At 45.8% G+C, this 19,988-nt stretch overlaps 1 protein-coding gene across 1 annotated transcript in view; it reads left to right on the top strand.

Moving 5' to 3' along the window:
- Positions 1–19,988, top strand: part of LOC308659825 (vomeronasal type-2 receptor 26-like) — a gene marked incomplete at both ends in the record, with an annotated part of 55,163 nt that overhangs the window by 2,581 nt on the left and 32,594 nt on the right. Inside the window, 6 exons of the mRNA XM_081313849.1 lie at positions 2,868–3,086; positions 3,597–3,613; positions 14,834–15,125; positions 15,518–16,378; positions 18,371–18,589; positions 18,768–18,894. Coding sequence (XP_081169975.1) covers positions 2,868–3,086; positions 3,597–3,613; positions 14,834–15,125; positions 15,518–16,378; positions 18,371–18,589; positions 18,768–18,894 — 1,735 coding nt within the window. The remainder of the gene's footprint in view (positions 1–2,867; positions 3,087–3,596; positions 3,614–14,833; positions 15,126–15,517; positions 16,379–18,370; positions 18,590–18,767; positions 18,895–19,988) is intronic.

Raw genomic sequence — 19,988 nt, 5'->3', positions numbered from 1 at the left:
TCACGTGATCATGTAATGCAGCCTAACACTGTATTGGCTTTTTTGGCAGCTGCAACACACTGCTGGCTCATATCTAAGTGATTGTCCACCAGGACTCCAAGATCCCTCTCACAGTTACTACTATTGAGCAAGGTACCACCTATATTATACCTGTGCATTTGGTTTTTCTTGCCTAAATGTAGAACCTTACTTTTTTCACCACTGAATTTCATTTTGTTAGATAGCGCCCAATGTTCAAGCCTGTCAAGATCCTTCTGTATCTTAAGCCTATCTTCTGGAGTGTTGGCTATTCCTGCCAGCGTGGTGTCATCTGCAAATTTGATGAGTTCCCCATCTATCCCCTCATCCAAATCCTTGATGAAGATGTTGAAGAGCACTGGGCCCAGAATAAAGCCCTGGAGCACCCCACTACACACCTCCTTCCATGTAGATGAAGTTCCATTGAGGGCCACACGCTGAGTACGGCTGGTCAGCCAGCTACAAATCCATCTGGTGGTGATGCTGTCTAACCCACATTTTTCTATCTTATCAAGTAATAGGTTGTGGTCTACTTTATCAAATGTCTTACTGAAGTCCAAGTAAATTATATCCACAGAATTCCTCTTTTCCACCAATTTTTTCACCTGCTCATTAAGGATGAATGAACCTTTATTGTCAAAGTACAACCATATATACATTGAGATTGGCTGAGCCTCCCTTTGTGCAATAAGATTTGTCTGACATAATCTCTTTTTGACAAGCCCATGTTGGCTTTTGGTAATGACTTTGTTTGCCATTAGGTGTTCGCTGATTTGTTGCTTGATTATCTTTTCCAAGATCTTCCCAGGTATTGAGGTCAGGCTGACAGGTCTGTAGTTTCCTGGATCCATTTTTCCCCCTTTTTTGAAGATGGGAACTACATCAGCTCTCTTCCAGTCCTCTGGTAGTTCCCCAGTGCTCCAGGATCTTTGAAAAATATAGTTCAGTGGTTCTGAGATCACGTCTGCCAGTTCCTTGAGAACCTTTCGGGTGTAATCCATCTGGTCCTGGTGATTTGAACTCGTCTAGGCTGGACAGGTGCTCACTTGCCATTTTCTTGCCCATCTTAACATGTTTCTAATCTGCTTTTTATGGTACCATTTTTGATAGGTAGGACTGTTTTTTTCCCTTTGTGTAAATACAGAAGCAAAAAATGAGTTGAGTAGTTCTGCTTTCTCCCTGTTGCTTGTCACCTTCTTGCCACTTTCTCCCACTAATGGACCAATCATTTCCTTAGCATTTTTCTTGTTTTTTACATGTTGAAAGAAACCGAAGTTGTCTGGATGACACCAGTTTTAAGTTTTTAATAGTTTCTAAAATCCTTTGTTCCGTCATTGAATGTTGGCCTTTTGTTGGAAGTATAGATGAAAACACCACTTGTGTTCCTAATTCTTTAACTTTTTTCCCTAGCTTGTTATTGTTTAATAATAATAATAATAATAATAATAATAATAATAATAATAATAATAATAATAATAATAATAATAATAATAATGTTGGAAGGGAGGTCATCTAGTCCAACCCCCTGCTGAGGCAGGAAACCCTATACCATTTCGGACAAATGGTTGTTCAGTCTCTTCTTAAAAACTTCCAGTATTGGAGCATTCACCACCTCTGGAGGCAGTTTGTTCCACTGGTTAGTTGTTCTAACTGCCAGGTAGTTTTTCCTTAGTTCTAGGTTGCTTCTCTCCTTGATTAGTTTCCATCCGTTGCTTCTTGTCCTGCTTTCAGGTGCTTTGGAGAAGAGCTTGACTCCCTCTTCTTTGTGGCAGCCCCTGAGATATTGGAACACTGCTATCATGTCCCCACTCGTCCTTCTCTTCATTAAACTACACATACCCAATTCCAGCAGCCATTCCTTATATGTTTTAGTCTCCAGTCCCCTAATCATCTTTGTTGCTCTTCTCTGTACTCTTTCTAGAGTCTCAACATCTTTTTTACATCGTGGTGACCAAAACTAGATGCAGTATTCAGATTCATTGTTGTGTTATTGGCCCCCCACATTTAGGAGAAGGAGAAGAAATGCGTGGTGATACATTGGGTTGATTGTTTTAATAAGGTTCTCAGTTGTATGTTTGATTTTTGCTCTAGGGAGACAACATACCTGCCTAGATTGACTGTTCAGTCTGTAGACTATAGTTTATGTTCCACTATGAATTTTCAAGAAAAAGTATCTTTTCAATTACTGGTTAAATATCAGTATGGTATTGTATCACTGCATCTCAAAGCAGATTAAAACAGCAATATTTTTTAAAACAACAATAATACAGATTAAGTAAAATATTTGATTCAGTACAGGTAGAAGAGGGAAGGAGAAATAAAACAAACCAATTGTATATAAGATTCATCTATGTATGATCTTCACAAAAGGTTTTCAGAAGTATTCAAAGATTGTGTGAATTTCATGGAGTGGCCATTGCATAGAGTGATCCAGAGCAAGATGACAATTCTGTCTGATGCTGCAACAGGTCAACTGAAGTCCTAGTAGACATATTTGCAGAACCACCTCTGTTTCCTTCATGATGTAGCCTGAATCTAGTTGTAGAAAGACACTTGACTCAATCCTTTGTAACACTGGTTTTTGTTACTATAGCTTATGCTGTGTGATCCCATCTCATATGTTTACTTTGCCATTTGTTGCACTGAACTGCTTGTTGTGTGAAACCACCCTCTGTCAACTTTAGCACACACAACAGGATTCAACGTGGTCTAAAATTTATGCATCAAACCATAAAGAATGCACCTCTATGTCCATTAAAGTCACAAAACAGGGTAGGCACTGCGAGGAAAACAAATTCTTAGAGGTGTGGGAAAGTGTTAGTAATTTCTGAAGGTCTCTTTCCATTCAGCTTCTTCCCTATTTGAGGAACATCCAGTTCAACAACACTGCTGGAGATGAAATCTACTTCTCAGAAAATAGCCTTGGCTCTGCTCGTTATGATCTTTTCAACTGGGTTCTCCTCCCCAATCAATCTTTTGTCCCTGTGAAAGTTGGACAAATAGATCCCAGGGCTCCTGCAGGACAGGATTTCACCATTAACTCCGATGCAATTGTCTGGGCAAAAAAGGTGAGATGGAAGGTAAAATAAATCCAGTAAAAGGGTCATTCTCTTCTGGGGATTCAAAACATCTCCCTTACTGGAGAACGGGTTACTGAATAAAAAATTTGGCAACCATTTGATGAAAAGCCTGTTTCACATGTAACATATTTGAAGTCTGATTTGTGACAGATCAAAAAGGGTTGAGATCCAGAAGAAATTCTTCTTGAAACACAGGATGCAGTTAGAGCAGCCAAAAGTGGTTTCTATGGATGATTCCCATAAAGTTGGACCTCCATCACTGTTGGCTTCTGAAAAGCTATAGCTCAATTCACAATCCTTCTTTTGCATGTCAAGCCCAAGTTCCAAATCCCATTGGTGGTTTAGAGTGGCATTAGCCTTAATCCTCCAGGAGCTTTTCCTGGTTTGTGCTACACTTGAGTTAACCATTGAGTTTGAAGATATTCTAATGATGGAAAAAGAAATGAATGAGTGAAGCATGGCTGAAGACATCTACAGTATTTCTCTTTTCTCTTTTAGAAGGTGCCCTTTGCCAGGTGTGGCATGAAGAGGTGCCAGGCAGGAGAGAGGAAAAGTGTTCCAGAGGGTGAGGAGGTTTGCTGCTACCAATGTGCCCCTTGCCCAGAAGGGACCATTTCTAATCAGACAGGTAGAGCACACTTTCAGTGTTATTATTTATTTATTATTTATTAATTTAATTTATATACCGCCCTTCTCTCAAGAGACTCAGGGCGGTTAACAGGGCAATACGTAAAAAACAGATACAAAAGTTAAAATTATTAAAACATGATTAAACAATGCCCATAGTACAAATTTAAAATTAAAGTCATAATAACAAATAACAAACCCACCCCGTCCCATCAGGCCAGGCCCGCTTCCTTAAAGAGATGGGTTTTAAGGTCGCGCCGGAAGGAGCGGAGGTCGGGCGCCATCCGGAGCTCTACCGGAAGATGGTTCCATAAGTCCGGTGCACCCACAGAGAACGCTCTCCCCCTGGGGGCCACCAGTCGGCATTCTTTGACCGGCGGCACCCTGAGGAGGCCCTCTCTGTGGGAGCGTACTGGGCGGAGGGAAGTTGACGCCGGCTGCAGGTGCTCCCCAAGGTATTCTGGACCTGGGCGAACGCCCCCCTAGTTACAGCTACAATATGGTCTTCTAAAGAGAGCTGTGAATCCAGGAGGACTCCCAAGTTGCGAGCCCTATCTACAGGAGGTAATGACTCACCCCCCATAATGAGGGGTGGGATATCCTGAATATCCCGGGATGCCGATACGCACAGCCACTCCGTCTTGTCAGGGTTGAGACGAAGCCTGTTCTTCCCCATCCAGACCCGGACCGCCTCCAGGCACCGGGACATCACGTCGAGGGCATCACTGGGGTGGTTTGGGGTCGAAATGAAAAGTTGGGTATCATCAGCATACTGATGATACCCAACTCCAAAACCACGAATGATCTCACCCAGCGGTTTCATGTAGATGTTGAACAGAAGGGGCGAGAGGACCGACCCCTGAGGGACTCCACAAACGAGAGGCCTCGCGGTCGACCTCTGCCCCCCTGTCAACACCGACTGCGAGCGTCCCAGGAGATAGGAGGAGAACCACTGAAGAACCGTGCCTCCCACTCCCAATCCCCTGAGACGCCGCAGCAAGATACCATGGTCGATGGTATCGAAAGCCGCTGAGAGGTCTAATAGGACTAGAACAGAGGAGTATCCTCTGTCCCGAGCCCTCCAGAGATCATTCACCAGCGCGACCAATGCCGTCTCCGTGCTGTACCCAGGCCTGAAGCCCGATTGGTACGGGTCTAGATAATCCGCTTCATCCAGGACCAGAGGGAGCTGGTGCGCCACCACACTCTCAACAACCTTCGCAAGGAAGCGAAGGTTGGAGACCGGACGAAAGTTATTCAAAACAGCCGGATCCAAGGTAGGCTTCTTGAGGAGAGGTCTCACCACCGCCTCTTTCAAGGCGGCGGGAAAACTACCCTCACTCAAAGAAGCAGCTATAACCGCCTGGAACCAGCCTCGTGTCCCCTCCCGGGCTGCATAAACCAGCCAGGAAGGGCACGGGTCCAATAAACATGTGGTGGAGCTCAGCCTCCCCATGATCCTGTCCACTTCCTCCGGAGTCACAGGATCGAACTCCTCCCAGGTGACATCGACAAGATCGCTCGTGTCCTGATCGTCCGATACTGCCCAGTCGGAGTCCAAACCGGTCCGAATCCGAGCGATTTTGTCCGACAGATGTTGACTAAATTCCTCGGCACGCCCCTGCAAGGGATCCTCACTAACCTCCTGGTTGAGGAGGGAGCGGGTCACCCTAAACAGGGCGGCCGGGCGATTATCTGCGGACGCGATGAGGGCAGCGAAGTAGTTAGATCTCGCTACCCTCATCGCAGCGAGATAAGACCTAATATGGGTTCTTAGTCGCAATCGGTCGGATTCAGATCGGGTGGACCTCCAGACGCTCTCTAGGCCCCGTCTCCGACGCTTCATCTCCCGGAGCTCCGCGGAAAACCATGGAGCCCATTGGGATCTGCGCCGGGTCAGGGGCCGCAAGGGTACAACTCGGTCAAGTGCCTCCGTGGCCGTCCTTTCCCAGGCCTCCACTAAGGCATCTGCCGAGCTGTGAGCTGGGGAGGCAGGTGGGGCCCCCAGCGCTGCCTGAAACCTCTCAGGGTCCATTAAGCGCCTGGGGCGGAACCATCTAATTGGCTCAACAACCCCACGGTGGGGAGTGGCAAAACGGAAGACCAGCCGCAGGAGATGATGATCGGTCCATGACAGGGGCATAACAGTTGGGGAGCCCCCACCAAGATCATCTAACCACCGACCAGATAAAAAAACCAAGTCAAGGGTGTGGCCTCCCTCATGGGTTGGTCCATGAATTACCTGCGTCAGGTCCATGGCCGTCATGGAAGCCATGAACTCCCGAGCTAATTCAGATGCTCCTCCCAGGGATGGTAGATTGAAGTCTCCCAAAACCATTAGCTTAGGAAACTCAATCACCAGCCCTGAGAGGATATCGAGAAGCTCAGGCAGGGCTGCTGCTACGCGACTGGGCGAAAGGTACGCGAGCAGCAAGCCCAACTGCGCCCTAGGACCGAACCTCAATAAGAGAGATTCACACCCGACTATCTGAGGAACGGTGGCCTCCTGCGGACATAAGGTCTCCCTCATAACTACAGCCACTCCCCCACCCCTACCCTGAGTCCGAGGCCGGTGTAGCACCCGGAAGCCTAGTGGGCAGAGATCCACCAGGGGGATACCACCCTCTGGGCCCAACCAGGTTTCCGTAATGCAAGCCAGGTCCGCTTGCTCACCCTCGATTAAATCCCGGACGAGGGGAGCCTTATTAGCAACGGACCTGGCATTTAGGTACACCAGTCGGAACTCAGGTGGCTGCGCATCCCCGCTCCCAGAGCCTTGGGTCGAAGGCAGAGGGTCGGAGCGCCTCACCACTTGCAAATAGCGGAGAGGCCCTCCCGGAGGTCGATACGGCCCTCTGATCTTACACCTGCAGCCATTCCCTATCGTCGTGGGAATTGGCATTCCCACGACCCGCTCCAGAGCTCCAGAGATGACCGACCCCGGCTCCCTCTCAACGCGATCTCTCCTAGGCCTGGTCTGAACAGCAGTTGGCGGAGTGCCCCCCCTCTCCAACCAACCACAACCCTCCCCCCTCCCTAACCCTACAAAAAATTTAGCTAAAAAAGTAATCAGGGGCCTCTTGTTAAATTTATATCTTAGGCCCCTGTTTCTGCCCGGCCATCTCTCAGGGTCCCAACAATCAGACCCGTCATCAAGAGGTGAATTAAAAAATAAGGCGGGTCGCTCCCAGGATGGGGGGGCACCCCTGAGAGCGAGTAAAACCGTGCTGGAGTATCTCAAGACCATAGTAAAATTGGATAGTACAGCAAAAACAGACCCGGATCGAGTAAATAAAATGGGAGGATCTTAAAAGTGGAAGGAGAGCATCCAGACTGCAAACCCAGCTCTTCTGCCACTAGAGCTGGGTAACCCCGGGACAATCCCCGTTCTCTCACAACGGTCAGAACCGGGAAGCAGCCTGAAATATGCAGCCGGGGAAAGAGATGCCACCTAGAGCTCTCACCTCTAAGACGGCACAGATGGAAACTCTTAGCTCTTAATCACTCTCTCACAGTGATTATACACCCGGCACCTTCCACAGCCCAGGGGGAAAGGAGAAAGGGAGGACAATAGGGGAAACCAGACAGCAAGATGGATTAGGGTAAAAACCCATAAAGTCACAGAGTGGGGTTCAAGGATATGGTCCAGTGAACGACAATAGTCCATGCCTCCAGATGTCCCGGCATAAAGGCCATACTCCACCCAGCCATAGTCACCGTCCCAGGGCGGTCGCGGCGCTCCAACTCCCTCACCGCCAGCCGTCTCAGACGGCAACTAGGGCCGTCTCCACCACTCCAGTGTTGATCTTCCAGGAACAAGGAAGCCCTTCAGTAGAAACAAATATCATTTTTGCTGTTATTTTTAGTAAATTGACATTCTTCAAATATTCATACTTTTCAGCAGAACTTCTATTCATGGATCTAAACTGGTCTTCTGCCCTCCCCCACAGCCACCTTTCCTGCTCCTCAGCAATTTAATGCAAGGTAGTTTCAGGGCACAATTAATGGGTTCCCTACTAGATGTTCTAGTCCTATTCTTACATCCAACTACATCCAGGAAAACCAGCTATCAAACTTTTCATGAAGCAGTGGGGTGTAAATTTGAAGCTTTCATTTTCATTATTTAGGGTCTGCTTTTCTGTCAGCACTATCAGTCTCCCAGAAGATAAACAGACCTATTGGAGAAGAGGCAGATGCAATTAAGTCTGCCTGCCCTTCCCTGCAAAAAATTGTCTGAATGAGTTGATGCAAAATAGAAGTAGAGAACATGATCCCAAAAGATGGAAATGTCCTTGTCTCAAGCTAACCTATCCTCAGGATAATCAATATTGAAGATGATTTCTTCTTTTTGATATTCCATGAGAAGCAAAGTACTCTTGATTTCAGATTCTACAAGCTGTGACCCCTGCCCAGAAGACCAATATCCCAACATGGACAAGGATCACTGCATTGCCAAGAAGATCCACTTCCTGACCTATCAAGAGACCCTGGGATACACTTTGGTTTCTCTAGCATTTTCTCTCTCTGTGATCACATCTGCAGTGCTGGTGATATTCCATAAACATCATGACACACCAATTGTCAAGGCCAACAACCGAGATCTCACCTACCTCCTCCTGGTCTCCCTCCTGCTCTGTTTCCTCTGCTCCTTCCTCTTCATTGGTCAACCTGGGAAGCTCACCTGTCTCTTACGACAAACTTCCTTTGCCATTCTCTTTTCCCTTGCCGTTTCCTCTGTCTTGGCAAAAACTGTCATGGTAGTTCTGGCTTTCATGGCTACCAAACCAGGGAACAAAACAAGGAAGCTCTTGGGAAAACCACTGATCAACTCCATTGTCTTAGTCTGTCCCCTGGTCCAAGCAGTTCTTTGTGTTACCTGGATGGTAACCTCTCCCCCGTTTCCCAACATAGACTTCCACTCCTTAGTAGGAGAGACCATCTTGGAATGTAATGAAGGCTCAACTTCAATATTTTATGCTGTCCTCGCCTACCTGGGTTTTTTGGCCCTTGTGAGTTTCACAGTGGCCTTTCTAGCTAGAAAATTGCCCGACAGCTTTAATGAAGCCAAGTTCATTACTTTTAGCATGCTGGTCTTTTGCAGTGTTTGGATCACCTTCCTCCCCACCTACCTGAGCACCAAAGGGAAGTACATGGTGGTTGTGGAGATCTTCTCCATATTGTCCTCTGGGGCTGGTCTTTTGGCTTGTATCTTTTTCCCCAAATGCTACATTATCCTACTGAGGCCACATATGAATTGTAGAAAGAATATTATGAGGCACAAGAATGTCTGATTTGTCCTGGGATTCAGAAATTTTAGTTGGATTGGGGCATTTTGGCAGTTGTCCCTAGTAAAGCCCCAATGATCATCTGAGTAATATACATTGATATCAAAGATATGGATATGTATTTAAAAAAATATGTAGCCACCCAATTCACAAACAGGTGATTCTGGGCAGTTGAAAAAATATTTTTTTAAAAAATCCATCCTTTCATAAATCCATGATATAAAGAAAAACATAACCCACAATTTACAGCAGGAAAGAGGGTGGGACTTGTCCATTTCACAGCTGATATTCAACCATGTGACTGATCACAATGCATTGATTAACAACCCAAAGTCAGCTTGTGTAGGGAGGGTAGCACAAAAAAATAATTAAAAAAGGTCTGCAAGAGTCACCCATCCCCTTTATTTTTCATGAAAGCCACTAGTTCCCAGTGAGACCGTGTCCCAATGTGATAATTAACAAAGATTGATCTTGAAGTAATGGATGTGGATTTCCAGCAGGACCTTTTTTCCCTTTATTTTGTTTTAATGAAGAATCTTTGAAAAGAAGTATCAAGTCGTGTTACAGTGGCAAAGAATAATCATAGAGAAATAATAAAGAAATCATTGGCCACCCTACCACCTGCCACACTCCTGAATTCATCAAATCCTGATGTGCCACAAGCAATTCCACCAAGAAACACATTCACCTACAACCAGCGTACAAACCTGTTAGGATCTAAATCAACCACGCAGCTAACCAGAGACAGCACTGACCCTCAGCTAACCCATGCAAGCCCCCTCTCCCCACCAGCGGTTCACCTTCCAAGGACTCTGAACTAATGTAACCTCCCCATCACAAGACCCATCACAAGCCCCTCATTTATAAGTCACACCTGACCCACCACAAGACCCATCACAAAAACATCACTCGACACACCCATACCTGAAGCCCTTATAAACAGAAAAACACTGACATCCCCTAAACTCTGCTGAAGATGTTACCTAGCCTGGTAACGAAACATTTGGAAACCAACCCACAAGCTTGGAGAATGAACTTTCACCCTCACATTAATTTGTATAGAGTGTTCTCTTCATTATGACTAGATAAGAAAGGGTACAGAGAAGAGCAACAAAGATGATTGGGGGACTGGAGGCTAAAACATATAGGGAACGGTTGCTGGAATTGGGAATGTGTGGTTTAACAAAGAGAAGGGTGAGGGGTGACATGATAGCAGTGTTCCAATATCTCAGGGGCTGCCCCAAAGAAGAGGCAGTCAAGCTATTCTCCAAAGCGCCTGAAAGCAGGACAAGAAGCAACGGATGGAAACTAGTCAAGGAGAGAAGCAACCTGGAACTAAGGAGAAACTTCCTGACAGTTAGAACAATTAACCAGTGGAACTACCTGCCTCCAGAAGCGGTGAATGCTCCAACACTGGAAGTTTTTAAGAAGAGACTGGATAGCCACTTGTCTGAAATGGTATAGGGTTTTCTGCCTGAGCAGGGAGTTGGACTAGATGACCTCCAAGGTCCCTTCCAACTACTTCTTCTTCTTCTTCTTCTTCTTCTTCTTCTTCTTCTTCTTCTTCTTCTTCTTCTTCTTCTTCTTCTTCTTCTTCTTCTTCTTCTTCTTCTTCTTCTTCTTATTATTATTATTATTATTATTATTATTATTATTATTATTATTATTATTAGTAGTAGTAGTAGTAGTAGTAGTAGTAGTAGTAGTAGTAGTAGTAGTATGCTTCATTAATAAACCAGAGCATGTGAAGTGGATATTAAGGTATCTTCTCCAGTCCCTGCTGTTTTTTATGCTTTCAGTGTATTATGGGGATGGGTTGATGGGTGTTAATTAATGGAACAGTTAGAAAATTGTTCAATCTTGGGCAGAGAGGAAGGAAGACACAGTTGTGTGACAGTCTTAAATGTTTCTTGAACTTACAAGAATGCTTAGGGATAGAGAGGGGGGGAGAGAGGGCAGACCCTGAAGCAACCCAGATAGCTAAACTCCCTGGGCTGACCTTTCATCTCCCATCACCCCAGACTGAAACTGTCCTTAAGTGGAACTAGTGCATGCCCAGGTCTCCAATTTTGAAATTTTCTAGGTGGATCAGCTGGATGCCTTGCTTGATGGCAGGAACACAACATGGATGAGGAGGAGGAGGAAGAGGATGTATAATTGGGCACCTATCATTGCTTGGGGCCACTGCAAATGGATGATTTGTCTGATAGGGTGATGATTAGGTATTATGCTTATCACTCAAGGAAAGTTAACCCCTCCTGGTGCAAACCACAAAGACTGAAGGATGGTGTAGAGCAGATTGGTGCACCTGAGGGAAGCTCTTGATTCTGTCCTCAGGAAATCCTCCATCAGGCAGAGCGGTTGGCTTTGAAATACTTGTTTAAAATATTGATGGCCCACTCAAGTGATAGGGAGGTTGGGCAGAGTACATCTAAGTCACAAAGAAAAGAAGAAAAGAAGAAAGAGTGTGATTATTAAAAACCTTCCAGGTTCGTCGTAGCTGAAACACATCTCCACTGGCCAGTTTGGGAAACAGAGCTAGGACAAAGGGCCATGGTGAGTTGTTCCAGGAAGCCCCCAGGGAGCTTCTTAATCTGGAGAGAGTTTTCTCTTCCAACTCTAAAGCTGCATCACTCTCCAATCACAATGGCCCAATTCATAGAATGAGACACACAATTTTCATTTCAGAAATTATCTTTATCTTTATCTTTATTAGACTTATATACTGCCCTTCTCCCGTAGGACTCAGGGCGGTTCACAAGGTTATTAAAATAACAATACAACAATTACAAAAATTAAGAACAATTAAAATAATTACATTTAGACCAGGGGTGTCAAACTCAATTTCATTGAGGGCCGCATCAGCATTGTGGTTGCCCTCAGGGGGCCGGGTGGGTATGGCCTGGGTGGGCGTGGCCTACTGGGTGGGCATGGTTAGAGTGCGTATGGCCTACTGGGTGGGCATGGCCAGCTCTACATCGTTCGCATCAAGGGTGCCTATGGGGGCCTGGACAGGAGTGGGACAGAACTGAGGGTCTCTGGCAGAAGGAGGGTCTCTGGGCCAGGGCCAAGGCAGTGGGGGCCGTTCCCTCACTGTTTCCAGGCTGGCTTTGCGGACCACATGAAACCACTTCGCGGGCCGGATCTGGCCCCCAGGCCTTGTGTTTGACATGTCTGATTTAGACCTTGAATAAATATAAAACCCCAATTAAAATTCAATTAAACCCCAATTAATACTCTCAGTCCAGGCCAGAAAGCTCAAAGAGCCAGGTCTTCAGGTCCCGGCGGAATGAGCGAAGGTCAGGGGCAGTCATAAGCTCTACGGGCAGCTGGTTCCAAAGGGCAGGCACACCCACAGAGAAGGCCCTCCCCCTGGGTGTTATCCGCCGGCAATCTTTTACCGGCGGTACCCTGAGAAGACCCTCCCTGTGGGAGCGCACAGGATGAAGGGAGCTTGATGCCGGCAGCAGGTGTTCCCTCAGATATCCCGGACCCAAGCCATTTAGGGCTTTATAGGTCATCACCAGCACCTTAAATCTCACCCATAGGGCAACCGGAAGCCAATGCAGCTCGCGGAGCAGAGGTGTTACATGGGAGTATCGGGAACCCCCCATCACAACTCGCGCGGCCGCATTCTGCACCAGCTGAAGCCTCCGGGTGGTCCTCAAGGGCAGCCCCATGTAGAGAGCATTGCAGTAGTCCAATCGGGAGGTCACAAGCGCATGAGTGACTGTGTACAGGGCATCTCGGTCCAGGTAGGGCCGCAACTGGCGCACCAGGCAAACCTGGGCAAAGGCCCCCCTGGCCACGGCTCCTATATGGTCTTCAAAACTGAGCCGCGAATCCAGGAGGACGCCCAAGTGGCGAGCCCTATCGACGGGGAGTAACACCTCACCCCCCATCATTAAAGGTGGAATGAACTGGTTAGTCCGAGATGCCGGTATGCACAGCCACTCAGTCTTGGCAGGATTGAGACGAAGCCTGTTTCTCCCCATCCAGACCCGGACCGCCTCCAGGCAACGGGACATCACGGCGAGGGCATCACTGGGTTGGTTCGGGGTGGAGAAAAAAAGTTGGGTATCATCAGCGTACTGATGATACCTCACCCCGAAACCACAAATGATCTTGCCCAGCGGCTTCATATAGATGTTGAACAGGAGGGGAGAGAGAACCGACCCCTGAGGAGCTCTTGCCAAAATGACACAGACTGCAGGTTTTGAGGATATTGTGGTTATTTCTCTCCCTGGGTTCATCAAACATTAGCAAATTCTTACTTCATCTCAGTGGATTTCCAGAGATTAACCTTCCCTAAGTGCAAAGAGTTTTGTGCCCAGTCAAAACATGTTTATCTACATGCTCTGAATGCCACAGATGGGTCCCTTCACATTTGGAGCTTAGATGAACTCTTATCCAGAAGATTTAAAACTCCACTTGGACCCTCTGAAGTCATCAGAGCATCACACTTCCTGCAAAACCCTCCTTTGGTTTGCTCTAGGAAAAAAGTCTCTATGACCAATGATTTTACTGTTAGCCTTGCTTTGGATGTTGCCTGCAGCCATCCAGATGGACCTGAGGCCAAACTGCTTCTGGAGGAGACCTTTCCAAGCACAGAAAGACTATTACAGACCTGGAGATCTTATTATCGGTGGAAACCTGCCTCTCTCCATTATTATAGTTCTACCACTCGAACATGAACCTCCTGCTGATTGGGATTCCTATTCTCTGTAAGTGTTCCCTTGATTGTCTTTTTTCTCAGGGCAACGTGGAAAGGGCAGGCTTGAAGATGGGGCAGGTTTAAATCCCACTCAGCCTCTGTCGATGAAGACCCTTTGTAGTGAGGACACATTGATTCTCTTTGATGAATCAACCTCCCTCTAATCCCTTTCTCAAGACCTCTGACTCTCCAGTGGTGAAGAAAAGCTTGTAACACAAGGGAGTCAATCTTTTCTCCGTGTTCCTCAAGGCAAGGTGCACATTGCAGAGAAACCATTTTGCACTGAATTTGGGGAGAAATAATACTAGACCCCTCTGTCTTATAGCTGGACTAAATTCATCTTCCCATCTCATTATTCTGAGGATTTGTAATACCATCCTTCATGCTTGCATTACATTCCATGTAGAGAAGATCTGTTTTTTGTCTGACCAAGTCTGGATGAATCCTGGGCAACTCAGGGGAGCGAGCTCCTTTGGGAATCCCCAACAGAAAGAGTTCCACATTCAGAGACACTAAAAGCGCTTTTTCTAACTATGGGCCATCCAGATATATCAGCATAATCATTTCTAGCCAGTAAAAGTCAGTCTGGTCAGACATTCAGTTTTATTCAGTTTAATCTAATTTATTGATTGATAAAGCCACCTAATTCAAAAGGATTATGACGACATGATAGGGTGCCAGATTGGTGAAAAAATGTTTGAGACTGTAGGGTAGATGTTGTCAGCCTGTAAAGATTCCCATGACTGGATATAATAAAGTATAGAGATTTATCAAGATAAAAAACCACCTTTCCTTAGTTGTACTAAAAAGTACATTTTGGAAAGGTTAATACTGACTTGAAGTGAGCTCTTGCTATAAATTATAACTTCCAATCAATTCACAGAAATGTCCTGCAGAGTTAAGGAAGAGGCTTTGTCACACAGTGCTGACAATAATAAAAGAACCAACTGATTGACAGCAACCCTGTTTGCTGACAGCAGTAAAACTAATAGCTAATTTGTATCGATCTGTTTAATGATCAACTTTTAGAATGTTGGTGATGAAATGATAGAATAAACGTCTCCCTCCTGCCTCTGTCTAATACTTGTCCTTTAACACTTGCAACAAAGACCTGTTCCCAAGAACTATCAACATGTCCTGGCCTTGGCATTTGCCATCCAGGAGATCAATGAAGACCCTCAGCTTCTCCCCAACATCACCCTGGGCTTCCGCATCTACGAAGAGAACCAGTATGCAAGCATGACTCAAGATGTCAGCCTGTCTCTGCTCTCCAGCCGGGGAAAATTGTTCCCTAACTATAAGTGCGACACACAGGACAACCTTATTTCTGTCCTTGGGGGTCTCAACTCCAGAATCTCATACCCTATGGCAACCGTATTTGGCAATTTCAAGATTTCTCAGGTATGTGGACATGTAACATGGAGAAAGTCAATGCTGTGAGTTCTGCCTTCTGTGGTTACTGCCAACAATTCCCAGAGCCAATTCTGTGACTGGTAGAAAACATCTCATGAAGGTGCAATCTTGTGGGGATGAGGGTCTAGAATAGGATACCCTATTAATCTAGATCAGGGGTCCTCAAACCTGGCCCTTGTATGATTTGTGGACTTCAGCTCCCAGAGTTCCTCAGCCAGCATCCATGGCTGAGGAATTCTGGGAGTTGAAGTCCACAAGTCATAAAAGGGCCAAGTTTGAAGACCCCTGATCTAGATGGTCTGAGGTTAGTAACAAGAAATACAGGTACCCTTTTCCTTGCATGACCTCTTCCTTTTCCTTCATCTCCACCTTCCCTTCAGTTAGGTTACTGCTTCTCTGACCCTGTTTTGAGGGATAAGAGGCGATTCCCCACCTTCTACCAGATCGATCCTCAGTTTCACCTACAGAATGCAGCCATTGTCCGGCTCCTTCTCTATTTCCAGTGGAACTGGATTGGGATCATTGTTCAGAAGTCAGAGAGCAGTGACCATTTCATCCGGATTTTTGATGCCACCCTTGCCCAGAATGACATTTGCATACAATTTATAAAACAGGTCTTGCCCCTAATCTTAATATTTAATGAATTGCATAGCACTCAAATAGATGTGCTTTGGACAATTTTGAACAGTGATGCTCAGGTTGTGATTGTCTCTGGGGATTCAATTGTTCTGGAAAACCTTATAGTAGCTCTCTACACTTATGAAGAAGAGAACCATGCTACTCTGGGGAAGGTCTGGATCCTGACCACCCAGTGGGAATTTTCAGCTATTGGCTATCACTACAACTGGGTGAAATTAAAATCCCTTCATGGCGCTTTGTCTTTCACAGTCCACACAAACCCAGTGCCAGGATTCAAAGATTATCTCTGGGCTCTGAATCCACATGAACCCCACGGAGACGTCTTTCTTCCTGAGTGGTGGGAAGTTGTATTTGACTGTGAGCTTTTGATGGTTGGTCTGGCCTCACCTGATGGCCGAAGGGTTTGCACAGGGCAGGAGAACCTGGACACCCTCCCGGCCTCCGTCTTCGATGGAAAGATGACTGGTTTCAGCTACAGCATCTACAATGCTGCCTATTCTGTGGCACATGCATTACATGCTGCGTATACATGGGAATCACAATGGGCATTGAAGAAGGGCAGAAAGAAGCCACACCTTCACCTCTCTGTGGAGCCCTGGCAGGTAACTCTTCAGATCTTCCCTTCTGGTCAAGGAAACAGCTTTACACTCTTTTAAGTTTCATGAACCTTTGCCTGTGATCTCGTCTTCTCTTTGCCCAAACTAATACTTTCCCCCACTCTAAATGGTTAGAAGTTGTACCAATTTCCACTATGACTACTGCTAGGACCATCCAGGTGTTGCGCAGAATATTTGCAACGCATGGGCTTCCAGACATCTTAGTCTCCGAAAATGGGGCTCAGTTCACCCCTTCAGAATTCCAGGCCTTTTTCAGGGCAAACCTCATAAGGCACGCCACGTCGTCTCCTTTTCACCCATTGTCAAATGATCAAGCATAATGGATGGTCCACACAACCAAGGAATCCCTGAAACAAATTGTCACAGGGGATTGGCACCATAGGCTGGCTGATTTTCTACTTTGCCAGCATACAACACCCTGCACCACCACGGGAAAGAGCCCATCTGAGCTTCGTTAGGGCAGGCGTTTAATCACCAAACTGGACAGACTGCACCCCGACAGAGTCGCCTCAGATACAGCACGGCCAAAGACACCAAGAAGCTTACAAGTGGGTGACCAGGTTTGGACCCAGAATTACGGGCAAGGGGCTTTGTGGGTGGCAGCAAAGTTTGTTAAGCTGTCAGGACCACTCTCCTACAAGATGGTCCTGGAAGATGGGTGAGTCATTCACCGGCACATTTATCAGCTGCGTCAACAGATAGCAGATCAGTCGCTGGCTCAGGACTCCCAAGAGGGCCAAAGAATGGGCCCACATGACAGCGGTCAAACAGAGCAGCTTGCATGCTTTGAAAGAACTCATGTTTGTGGTGACGGGGGAATGGCCATAGAAGAGTCTTCTCCAACCAAAGAGTCTGTCTCAGCTGACCAGGACAGGCAAACTGAACTGAGAGACAGTCCTGCAGACTTCGCTGCACAATTGCACTTTGGTTTGGGCCGACCGGGACTGGCCAGCCAAAGGGACTCAAGTCACTGCAACTCCACTCAACCTCAGAGCCCTGGTCTACCTAGATTTGCTGTCACCAGGCTGTTAATTAGGTTTGGGGCGGGAAACTGCTACTTTAAACCTATTGGTCACCGCCTACAGACCAACCGTATAAATAGCTGCATAGCAGCTATTAGCTTGCTTCTGTTCTGAGTTAGAATAAACTTGTTGCTGTTTCAACACTTCATCTCACTTAATGCCTCAAGAACTGAATATTTAACAGACAGTATTTAATATTTTATTGTTAGGTATGTGTAGCGGTGTGGGTCTATACGTATGTTCTATGTAGTATGTTTTAGGTCTGTGTCATGTATGTGTTCCACTTTGAGAGCGGGCAACTAAATTTCAGTTTTGATGTGTGCCATTGTGCCCACAGTAAAAAAATGACAATAAAGATTATCTTATCTTATCTTATCTTATCTTATCTTATCTTATCTTATCTTATCTTATCTTATCTTATCTTATCTTATCTTATCTTATCTTATCTTATCTTATCTTCACCGAGTTACTTACTGTATAAAGTAATAAATGGTGGATAAAAATGTAATAACTACATAAAAGAAACAAAGAGATTGCATGTAAAAACCTACTGGGGAAATTCGGGGTTGTGCAACTTCAAAAATATCTAATTCCATCTCCGTTTCATCTCTGGATACAGAAAAACATTTATTAGGGTCCTTGGGGCTCTCTGAGTTTGTTTTTTTTCTTGCAGACATTTCATGACCCACTCTAGTAACATCATCAGTGCTAGATGATGTTAGATGGTGATGATGATTGGTATTCATGATGTTACCTAGCTTGGGTCATGAAATGTCTGCAAGAAAACAAGCAAGCTCAGAGCATCAAGGACCCCACATTTCAGCCCAGAGCTACAAATATTCTCCTTTAATGGTAAAACATTTATTCTGCATATCACAATTTAAAATCTCCTTATATAAAGAATCTTCATTTTCATGGACTTTTTTCCGTTTCCTTGCTTGTTTTGCAATTCCAGATGCACTCCTTCTTGAAAAACGTGCTTTTCAATAACACCGCTGGGGATGAAGTCTCCTTTTCAGAAACTGGGATGAAATATGCAGGATTTGATATCCTCAACTGGGCCGTCTTTGCAAATATGACGATCCTTCGGCAGAAAGTCGGGCGGGTGGATCCGGAGGCTCCTTCAGCTGAAGGTTTCAGCATCAACCCCAATGCCATTGTGTGGGCAAACCAGGTGGGGACCAGATGCTTCTTCCAGGGTTCAGGAAAGCTGAGAGGAAGGACCAGGTTGCTGTGGTGAAAATTCTATTCAGTGGAAGGAAGAAGAGGGGCTCCTTTTACGTAGACCCCAAAGCCAAGTTGAATGTTTTCAATGTCTTCCCCTCAACCTCTCCCAACCTCTCTCCTTTCAGACAAAGCCTTTCTCCCGTTGTGTGAAGCACTGCCTTCCAGGACAAGCCAGGAAAATTGCAGAGGGGAAGCGCTCCTGTTGCTACGGATGCGTTTCTTGCCCAGAAGGGACCATTTCTAATCAAACAGGCAAGTTGCTGAAGGAGACCCTCAAGCAGGAATGAGGAGATCTGGAATAGCTGCGTGGGAGGAATTAGAGAAAATAGGAGGTAGCAAATCAGTTGAGTTAATCAACATGAAAGTCATTCAGAACTTTAAAGAGTGGTCTATTGAATGCATTCTTTTTAAGTTATTAGCAGCAGTTTTAACTTTTATATACCATTTATAAGTTTTAATATTTTATTGCCCTGAGTCCCTTGGTGTGAGAGATGGGAATTTCAAAATTTAAGAATAAAATAAAACAAATCAATAAATTCAGTAAATAATTACTCTCGAGTTAATAGCTGCTATGACATCTTCTGAGACTGAGACTGGATCCTTCTGTGTTGTGTGTAGCAGAAGTAAAAAGATGGGGAGCATGAAGTATTTCACTTCCTTCACTGGGAGAACAATCCCCCTCAAAGAGAATCCTTGCTTATCTGACTAATATCAGCTGGTGCCTGTTCTTCCAGATGCGGCTCAGTGCGTCCCCTGCCCAGAAGACCAACACCCAAGCGAGAACCACATTCTGTGCATTCCCAAGACCATGAACTTTCTCTCCTATGAGGATACACTCGGCTTCATCTTAGTTTGTCTAGCTCTTTTCTTCTCTTTGATCACAATCCTTGTGTTGGCAACCTTCATCAAACACTGCAACACACCGATCGTCAAGGCCAACAACCGCAATCTCACCTACATCCTCCTAAGTTCCCTCCTGCTCTGCTTCCTCTGCTCCTTCCTCTTCATCGGGCAGCCAAGGAACCTCACCTGTCTCCTCCGACAAACCATGTTTGGCATCACCTTCTCCATTGCCATTTCATCTGTGTTAGCAAAAACTCTGACTGTGGTTGTGGCCTTCGTGGCTACTAAGCCAGGAAACAGGGCAAGAAAACTCTTGGGGAAGCAACTGATCATAGTCTTGGCTTGTCCCCTTGTACAAACAGTTCTTTGTGCCTCCTGGCTGGTAATCTCCCCCCCATTTAGTAGTTTGGACTTTCATTCGGTGATAGGAGAAATTGTGATGGAATGCAATGAAGGTTCTGCCACCATGTTTTATGCTATTCTGGGCTACATGGGTTTCCTGA

This window comes from Vipera berus (assembly GCF_964194415.1).
Source record: "Vipera berus genome assembly, chromosome: 1".
In the NCBI taxonomy this organism is placed as follows: Eukaryota; Metazoa; Chordata; class Lepidosauria; order Squamata; family Viperidae; genus Vipera; species Vipera berus.
The sequence above is the reverse complement of the archived record's forward strand: the minus strand, read 5'-3'. Positions and strand labels throughout refer to the sequence as shown.